Source organism: Myzus persicae, unplaced genomic scaffold, assembly GCF_001856785.1.
Source record: "Myzus persicae strain clone G006 unplaced genomic scaffold, MPER_G0061.0, whole genome shotgun sequence".
Taxonomy (NCBI): Eukaryota; Metazoa; Arthropoda; class Insecta; order Hemiptera; family Aphididae; genus Myzus; species Myzus persicae.
This window is the reverse complement of record NW_019104163.1, coordinates 87,332-98,063: the sequence shown is the minus strand read 5'-3', so window position 1 is coordinate 98,063 and position 10,732 is coordinate 87,332. Positions and strand designations below refer to the sequence as shown.

The window sequence follows — 10,732 nt, the reverse complement described above, 5'->3', positions numbered from 1 at the left end:
AAGAGGGAAATAACTTCACCTATAACGACTAATGGGGTAAACAACCTACGCGATGAAGTTAACTGTTCAGTGTACACTGAGTCATAGGTTAGGTAACCTTATGGCTTATAACATTAAAGGCAAATTTGAGAGTTTTCCGTCTAAGAGGTGAGTGATGGCGATTTTAATAGTAAGTATCGCACGTAGCAATTTATTTACTGATGTACAAAAAAACATTATTCAGTGGAATGTGGAAATGTATAAACATCTTAATTAAACAAACAGGGATGGTTGCATTTAGATACATACAGTAAAGATACCTTATAAGCTAATCGCTAATGATCAAAGGCCGATTTTAAACAGGGCTATTATAACTATAATAACTATTACGGGTTTCAGTTATAAAATAGAGAAATGTACAGAGTTAAGTTGGAGTTTGAATTAAATTTCTTTCATTTCAGTTTCACATAATCAATATTATTTTTAGTGGGATAACACGGATAATTATAATATAAACTTGAAACATCCTAATGTTACTAAATTTCGATCATCATTTTCTACACGCAATAAAATGCTAAAAATATTTAGATTCAATTTAAGCTTTTTGTAAGCTTTATCGAGTATTTACAGGGTTTCTTTTTAATGTTAATATTAATTTTTTAGGATCGGTCAAAAAGCATGAAAATGTAATAAAAGATTTAAGTTGTTTTTTTCTGAATTTAACAATATTAAATAACATATAGGGGAAATTCTTTGCACCGAATGCGTTAAAAATTACAATTGGTAATCGTGTCTCAGCCGACTAGTCTTATAATTATGATGTAAGTTATGGAGCAATGTTTTTTGAAAATTGTGTTATAATTTAAAGGAATATCTCTTTTAATCTTTTACGCTTCTTAGGCCTTACCAAAAGTATTTTTAAAAATGTAATTTTTAGTTTAAAGTTGTTATAAAAATTCAAAATAGTATACTAATATTTCACTTTGTAAATCAATATAGGAGCATATTACATTATGTGTTAATTTCAAAAAACATAATTTAAAATAATCGGATGAAATTAAGTTCATAAAAATGGTTTTTTCATTTGTAATACTGTGGCCGTAAGCTAGTGCTTTTAGTGAAAAATTGTTTATACATATATAAAACAATCTATGAACAGAAATACTTACTACTTGTCCGCGATCTTCCCCCTAAGGTCGTCGAAGCCGGTGCATTTTTAGTCCAAAAATATGTCTTACAGAATAAACTCTTATACGCACTATTGAATAGTCGGATTTCATCAGATTTTTTTTTATTTAAGAGTAGAGTAGAGAACATTTTGCAGGTCGAATCAAAGCCTGATTTTCGAAATCATAATTATAGAATCTAAAATATGCATTTTAAATTTGAATAATGCACAATAATCAAAATAAAGTGAATGGTTTTGATTCGACTCGAAAAAAAGGTCAGCAAAAGGTGACTTATTATTATTATTATTATTATTATCTTTTAAATAAAAAAATAATAATTTAACATTCTGAGTGGAGCGACATTATTGTATTTTATTTACACAATGACGTTTTCATAGGTAAACTTAGATTAATTTTTAAAAGTTAATATATATTTATATTATGAACCTATTCACACCGTTCTACGATAGGGCGGTATTGGCTTAAAATGTAATAACAATACTAAATACAATAAAAATGCTGTGGCTTGACGTGGCGCGGTTGCTGCAATCAGTCAACCAACGTGATCGAGTGTTCGTACCGTCCGATACCACTAGTTCCCGGGTGGGTGACCACCCGGGCTCTTAACTTCTTAGTGGTAAAAACCTTGCCACGCATACACGAGTTTCCAAACTAACCATACCAACCCCACAAGAGACCGTAACCACTGCAATAGCTTATGGCCTTAATTACGGGGGCTCAAGACCAGTTTAAAAAAATTAAAATTAAAATTCCACGTTTTTGGGATTCAAAAAAAAAAAAATGATTGTATAGTGAATTACAATAGAATCTCGCTAATCCGGACAATCTATTTTTCGTACTTTAGAATTCATGTTTAATGTATATATTCGGAAATAGGTACCCATGATTAAGATATTATCGTAATTTTAACAATAATGTGCAATGTAAAATTGTAAGTCAATAAATTTTGAATTTGTATAAATACATAAGGTGTTTTTTGTTTATATTTATTAGTAAGCTAGAAAAAAATGTCATTCCTTTTAATCTGGATTTTCGATAATCCGAATAGAGTCCGGATTAGTGAGACTTTACTGTAATTAATTGGAAAGTGTGTAGCTTTAATTCGAATTATAATCCAGATATTGCAGTGCAATTTTTGAAGTAATGTATTATTAAGGGCTCCCTTTTACTGTGGTCTAAAAAAAAATGTAATAGGACGCCACACCCGCTTGTGATGTCTGTCTTACTAATATAAAATATAGCCAAAACTATTATGAAATGAGAATTCTACAGTCATAATTAAAGAAATAAAGAAACATAATGTTCACCACATCAATGGGAGAACTTAACCTATAAAATATAGTTTTAATTTTTTCAATATTGGAACTACAAGAAAAATTATTCAAATTTTAAAAACAAAAATAATGGATTTTGAAACAATGAGAACTTTTTTCTTATAAGTTATATTATGCTGATATCAAAAAAATAAAAACGATATTTCACAGATAATGTTCTAAATTATATTGAGTATCAATTTAGAGTCTTAATTATCACTACAGCCTGAGTAGTTCTATCCCGTGCAAAACTGATAGTATGAAACACTGCAAGTTTAGAACTTGGCTTAAAACTTTACTTTGGGGAAAAAACAACACTGCTGTTTTGTAAGACATGAATAGCCACAATAGGTACGTATAAATGATGTAGTAAAGTACCAAAGCAAAAATAATTAAAACGTCACATAATATTGTATTAATATATTTATTTTACAACAATTTATATATAAAATAATAGGCAATTAATAATTATACATTTAACAAACATTGTATATAAATTCTTTGGTTCCGAAATAAAAGACCGAATTGTCAGCAGGTAAATAATAGTACTATCAATAGAATAATTATTTAGAAAAACTTAAAATTATTTGTTAGTCGCGTCATAATGCTTAAGCCCGTCATAATACTGCTACTTTTATTTGACGGATAAATGGTTGGGATTTTGCCATTTTGGTCAAACAAGAGTGCACGACTGAAGAGCGTTTACACGAGTGTTTGCGTGAACGTGCACTGTGCAGCCATGATATTATGTATTATTATTAATACAAATATGTGTGTCTTACTCAATATCACGTGATGATTATTATAGATAAATGAGAATACAAAGTTTTATACAAATATAATGACGATAACATATTTTACAAATACGTACTACGATTGACAATGTACATTATTATTCTATGATCGTTAATAATTTTGAATGGCGTGTAGTGTGCAGTCGTGTAGGCACACTGTACATTATATTATAGGTAATCAATATAAATATTATAACTTAGCTAGAACCCAAATATGTAAATAGATAATAGACGTGTGAAATAAAGACACGAAATAAAAAACAAGTTTGACAATCGGGAATAATTACATGCACGCATACCTAGGTATATTATATTAACGAAAGCAAATCATTATTTTTTTTTTTCAACAATGTAATATTATGAAACTATCTGCATTCTAAATAATCTAATATTGTATTAGGTAAAATATTCTACCTTTTGCATTATAACTACCTTGAGTACTTTCAGAGAAATAATATATTATCTTATATCCTGCACACTGTCGGTGATATGAGTAGATAAGCTTTGCAAAATTTTAATTATTTTCTAAAAATCGTGATATTATGCAACGATAACGTACTGCGTATGAAAATAACATGATTTTTGTTGAAACATACATCAAGAATATAAAGTGTGAGCCATGGTGTTGTGTCGCGGCTTATCCTGTAACTACTACATCAGGACAGCGTACCATCAACTCTAAGGGAGGATCCAGAATTTGTGTGAGGAGGGGGCACTTAAATTTAAAACAATTTTATGTTGCTGATTTTTAATAGATAATGAACAATTATATCATATTTTTTGGAAAAGAGGGGGGGCACTTTCCCCCATTGCTACCCCCTAAATCCGACCTTGGCCCACCCCCTACCCTAACAAACCACTTAATAATATATATTTGAATAGTGGCCTTGGTGAGGCAATGAAGCCAGAATGTGGGGAGTAAAAGTTTATTTTTATTGTCATACAACTGTTATTGTGATCTATCATAACCCTCGGCAATCAGTGTTGAAATTTAGAACGAATTAGAGTTAATATTTTTCAAAATGTTTTAACTTTAACCACGTGAAATACAAAATTCAGAATTATGGAAGCTCTGCAAATTCATCCATGTATCTAATTCTCAGAAAACTCACTTAATGTAAGTTAAAAGTGAAAAAAATATTTTGAATTATATCTACATTATCATGCACTATATGTGTTATGTGTATTACTGTATAACATATTATTTTCTGCTGCATTTCAGTGGATGAAATGAGCAAAACTTGTGCAGAGATCATTTGACAAAAAAAAATACATATAACTTTACACATAGGTACCCTTTACATCTCAGATGGTCAAGAAACCAATGACAATTATTGACATTAGTATCCTGTATCCTTAAAAATTACCTACATAACATATATTGTTTTAACACAATTATTTCTACATAGGATATTTAAAATAATACTTGTTTTTTAAAACTCTATTCACATAATTATTTTAGTAAGACACGCTTATATTATATTATACAAATCAATTTAAATGTTTTGAAGTATTTGTACTTAGAATATGTTCTTAAAAATTATAGTTACAGTGATATTAATAATAAAAAACATACTATGAATTCAAATCAAATGTGCAATAAACAAACCAAGTAAATTCAAACAATATTTTTGAAAACTAATTAGTATGCAGCAATAATTTCACTAGTTTTGCCATCTCTAATTGTGAAGTGCATGAAATAATATACATTATGTTTTAATTGTGTTGCTATTAAAAAATGTAGAAGTAATTTTTTCTAATTTGTTTTAACTACATAATAAATATTTTAATAAAACATAACATATTATGCATATTAAAATCTAATCTTCCAAAAATAATAATGGTAACTTGTGTGTCTTGTAAGTACTAAGGATGGACCTTGAATGGAATAATAACCAAAAGAAGTGCAACAAATTGATATATGAAACCTCTTAAGTAATAAATACTTATTGATATATTTTAATATTTTTTGTGTCAACATTTGAGAAATGTATATACACTTGTATTAGTAAACGTATAAAAAACATGATTTATCTAAGATTTAAAGTAAGACCCCACATATCTATGTCACATTGCCCCAGTGAAGAAAGTACTAAGTTAAAGTACTAAGTACCTACTGTAATTTAATATTTATAATTCTGAATTAAGTAGAAATTTAACTACACAAAATTAATTTAATGTAAAATTCAACGTTTTTTAAATGTCTAATAGTAATTCTTACAAATTCATTCTTCATTAAAAAATTACAACACAATTATCATACTTGATGAATATGAGTATTTGACAAGATAAGCAATTTAATCATTATTCATTACTTATTAACATGAAACTCATTGAAGTGCTTTGGAGGGATTTGGGTGTTCAACTCCCCTCTCCTCTTTTTGACATTTTAAAAAATTTAGAAAAAAGTATTACCTAGTCGAATAAATAAATTTGAAATACACGCTAGTAAAATCATTAAACCTCTCCCCACCTCTCCACAAAAAAATGTCTAGGCATGCCGCTGGTGACACTATACTTTAGAGTTGGCATAACTATAAAACAAATCTGATGATAAAAGATCAAAAAAGAACGAACAGCATAATAATTAATAATACTAGAATTATATACTGGTGGGATAAATCTTAACAATACAGTGGAAAAATATTAAAATTCAGTAAGCGTAACACATAGATGATATCTCATTTATATATAATAACTAAAATTAAAATGTTCAACACATTTAACTAATAAAATAAAATAACAAACTTAAAAATGAATTTTGGTACACAATGATTTTAATTATAACATAATTTATAATGAAATACAACCACTACTAGAGTGCCATCAAGGAATTAACCAACACAATTTGGTTTCAATCAATAATAAATTACTTAAACTTAATACATAATAGAAGAATGGTAACTTTGTGGAAAACCAAGATAACAGTAACTGGTTGTCGATATCACACATTCTTAAACAGTATTTAATTAGAGAACCCTCATCACTTTTCAGTCTACGTGAAAATCTTTTATTTTAATATCTTGCACAATAGCTTCATCCCATGGTCCATAAATGTTGTCTTTGAATGAATGCCATTTAACAAAATAGTAGGGGCACATCAAATTAATAAACAAGACAGTTAGTACAAATAGTCCACTCATTAATGATGACACCCTCATACATAATACAAAGGTAACAGTTACAAATGACAATAAGATGGTAATGGAAGATTTGATCGGCGATAAAAGTATCGGTGATACAGCAAAACACTGTACTGCTATTGTGATAAATACAAATACATGAAAAGCTGTTTGTAGTCTTGAGCACAAACAAATGGAACCAAATAAGGCAGCATTCAATGACAGTGATGTTGATACTATAACTGCAGAAACTCCATAGTCAAAAAAAACAAGATGAACACACATCATTACCGTAGCTGTGGCATATATGGTGTCGGTGCTTATAGTTTCAGTCAATGTTTTCAGCACGGGTGATAAAATGTAACCAGATATGATAAATGCACATGCTGACTTCATCAGCCATAATGGAATTGCCTTGGAATTTTCATAAAGCAAGAGGTAAATAATAAAACTAAAACTTGTAGTAGAAATTAGCAATAATAGTGGGGAAATTAAATTGCAATTCAGAGCATAAAAAGATAATGCAAAAATTACCACAATACATAATCTTTGGGTAATTAAACCAGCTCCAAGGATTGCTTCTAAAAGTGTAAGTTTTCGTACATGAAGGTTTTTTCTCAATTCTTCTAGGAAAGACTTATCAGTATAATTATCTGGATAACCTTCATTGGAATAAAGGTTCTTTTTCCATGGTTTTAGGTGACCATTACAAATAGCTCCATTTTGATACTTTACTTTAGTGAAATACTGGGATGACTTGACAATACCATTATCTAAAATAAAACAATTTTGAATATTAATAGGTGAATTATAATATATTATATACACTATACAGAGTGTATATAATAGAGTTATTCAAATTCTGATTTATGGAAATTTTAAATATACATGAAGACTGAGAGTATATTTTTGTATACTTGGAATTTTTGTATCACTAAGAGAGAGTTCAGTGGTGATGCAAATCTTTATTTTTTTAAAGGGAATCTCCAGGAGAATACCCCTTTTTTCTGAAAATAATAGCAGATTGTTATTCTAGAAATGTTGATATATCTAAAATGAAAATCAAATGATTCTTTTCCAAGTTATAAAACATAAAGTCAGATTATAATTTTACACATAGCTACACAATTAGTCACAAATTATGCTAGTAATGAGTACCTAAGCCATATAGCCATATCTTAATTTGTGCAATTATATGTAACATTAATGAAACTATTAAAATAATCAGATAAGCCAAGATCTACTAAAATGTTTGCGTAGAAGATAATTCTGATCAGTAAAATGGTTAAAAAATACCACAATATACTCTGTACAAAAAAAGAAACACAGTATTTGTCGCCAATAGTCATTAGTCAGACAACAACCGTTTGTCATCTACTACCATGTAGTATCGCCACTTCCTTGAGCATAAGTCGGACACTGACTGTGTTTCTTATTTTGAACAGAGTATAGTAGGACATACATTGAACTATATTTTACTACATGGAGTACACAGGTGGCGAGGCCTGTCTTATAATTGAAAATAATTATTAATTACCCATGTCATTAAAAGGTTAAATTGGGTCAAGTGGACATAAAGGTACTATAAAGTAGACAGCTTAAATCGATGATTAGTTAAAGTAACTTAATTCTACAACAGTATTTATTATATTTACTATTTGATGTAAGGTACCTTTTATGTTACAGCCAAAAATTTAAATTATTTATAGATAAAATATTTCACAAAATAATGAGACATCAACAATTATGCTCTAAATAAAATGTATAGATATTATAGATTTGTATTATAAATTAATTATAATGTATAAACATTAAGCACTGAGCAGCATTTGACTGATTGAATTCCTTTTAGTTAAAGAATTACATTGAATATTATAATAAAAATAAATGTATAAAGAGCCTAGATTGCCTGGTAAACATAGAATTCAGTATAAATTGTTATATCGACCGTTTCCACATTTTTTAATTATAAATATAAAATAAAACACATAAGAGTAAGTATTGTGTATGACACTATAAGATTTGATGACAAAATCAATAAAAACTGAAAATTTAATCAATTGGGTACATATGTGCCTAATAATAATTAATTATAATATGGTATTAAGTGAAAACTAAAAATAATGTTAGTAAAAAATATAATCTGTCAAGTAAATTAAAATAATTTACTTTGGTTATACATACGATATCGTATTATACTTAAATAAAATAAAAATTTTTCCTAGAGGAAAAAATGATACTCTTTGTGGTACACTTTGCTTTATAGCTATAGCATGACAAACCCAGGTGGTTTCTACACACGGCTAAAAGCAAAACATACGGTTTGCAGAGAGAGGAGAGTATTTCATCGCAACAATGAACCAATACAGCTGGTGCATATTTTATAGCATGTTCTGCTCTTCTATGCATACGTCAACTTTTTTTTCTATTCCTTTTAATTTTTTAACTTATTTTCTAATTTTAACCTAAACTTACCTAACTTAGAAAAAATTAAGAACAAATATGATAATTGTAAGGTACCTAGTGAATTATTTAAGGAAAGCTGTAAAATATCATTATATATAATCTATTAAAATCGAGATTGAAATTACCACTTATAATAAAATAGGCATCTACCAAATAAAATATTACATTTTTAAAACTTAACTAATACATTAAATCATGTCAAACCAAAATAATACTTTGTATGTATGTAGTTTTTGAATGGTGGACTTTCATAAAAAAACAAAATAGTTTTCACTACAATAGGATAGGTTGAAATTTGATATGTTATTGAAACATTAGGTGCCTAGGCACACCAGAAAAGAACTCAAAGCAAAGCACTGTGATCAAAAATTTAATAAAAGATCAAAATGATTTAAGTGAATAAAATACGTAGTAAATAATGTTATTTATTAAAATATTATTAAGACTGTTTAATAGATAAAATATTAATTATCACTATCATAGTTTGCGCCTTTTTCACTTCAGCTTACATTGTCATCACTCCTGTCGAATTTTCAATATAATATAATTCTTTAACAGACTGAAGTTTTTATTTTATCTTCTTCGCTTTTCTAACACAATTACAATATTATTCAATGGATTTTAAGATAACAATTACTGTTGAAAAATATACAGGTTAGATCTTATTTAATATGCACATGATTTTCTCTAAAATTTTTTTTCCTAGTTTCTTGGGCTTTTCGCTAAGTTCTTTTATTTATATTATAAATGATGTGACTACAGAATAAGTTATTTAACTTTTTTTGAAAAAAAGGGCAAATGAGCGCAACTATCCATAGATAGTTTTATTCGGTAGGTCCATGTGAGAAGGACCCAATAGAGCGGAAAGTTTATTGAAAAAATTAATTAAAATAGAGCTCATTAGTATGTTGAATTCAGCAATCATACAGATAACATTATGTTACAACAATGGATACGAATGTTTTTGGTAGCAACAACTATAAAATATAAAGTATAATTTTAGCAATACCAAAATTTGATGAAAATAAAGAATACCTACCTACTCATTACATTATTGGTGAAAAAGATACGTTTAAATAAGAGTAAAATTTTTTATCAAAAAATGCATTGATTAAATAAATTTTACTTTATTTTTCTACAAAAATTAATTTTACCACCTTCTTTTCAGACCATTGCAGCGCATGGTGATGACAAACACGAAAAAAGTGATTAGAATATCAGACTATTTAACAAAACAAAAGGTGTAGTTACCGTCGAAAGACAGTCTACAATAAAACCCTATGGTCACATAGGTTGTTGACACCCGTTACACTTACTTTTACTGGATGACAGGTACGTCGATTTGGTGACATCAGTCATACATGACATCAAGGGACAGCAGTTGATCAGAAACATGCGTGTCGCGATTCAACGACTTCGGCGACGTGAGCGACGGCGGCGGTGGAGCCGTCATCAACTGATAAATATGCCGACGGAAACACAAACCAGATGCAAATGATGGTTCACCCAAAGACAAGTCGAACATATTATTTAATATTTTGTTTACCAGCGAAGCGCACACGCCTCTGAAATCACAATATAATCATTACAAATCACAATGATATGCATTGCATTATCATAATATATTATTCATATTTTACCGTTAGTCGTCGTCTGTGGTTTGACTGATTTCGTAATTCGTTTTGGTGTAGAACAAATATTTTTCATTATATTTTATCATCGACGTTTGAAGGTCTCCACTGATAAGCGATGTTGTGATAACGTTGACGACGATGCATTTTGTGTGTAAAAAAATATACAAATAAATCATAATATCTCAGAATATAAAAATATAATTATGATATTATAATGAATTATGCATAGCAGAA

General features: G+C 28.6%; 1 protein-coding gene across 1 annotated transcript; it reads right to left on the bottom strand.

Annotated features, from left to right (window-relative positions):
* Positions 1-5,212: 5,212 nt before the first annotated feature.
* On the bottom strand, positions 5,213-10,732 carry LOC111039482 (phosphatidylinositol N-acetylglucosaminyltransferase subunit C). Its single transcript, XM_022323021.1, has 3 exons — positions 10,505-10,732; positions 10,181-10,429; positions 5,213-7,171 (listed from the first exon to the last, which is right to left on the bottom strand). Exons 2-3 carry the CDS (start codon positions 10,257-10,259, stop codon positions 6,267-6,269), a joined length of 984 nt encoding a protein of 327 aa, XP_022178713.1. The 5' UTR covers positions 10,260-10,429; positions 10,505-10,732; the 3' UTR covers positions 5,213-6,266.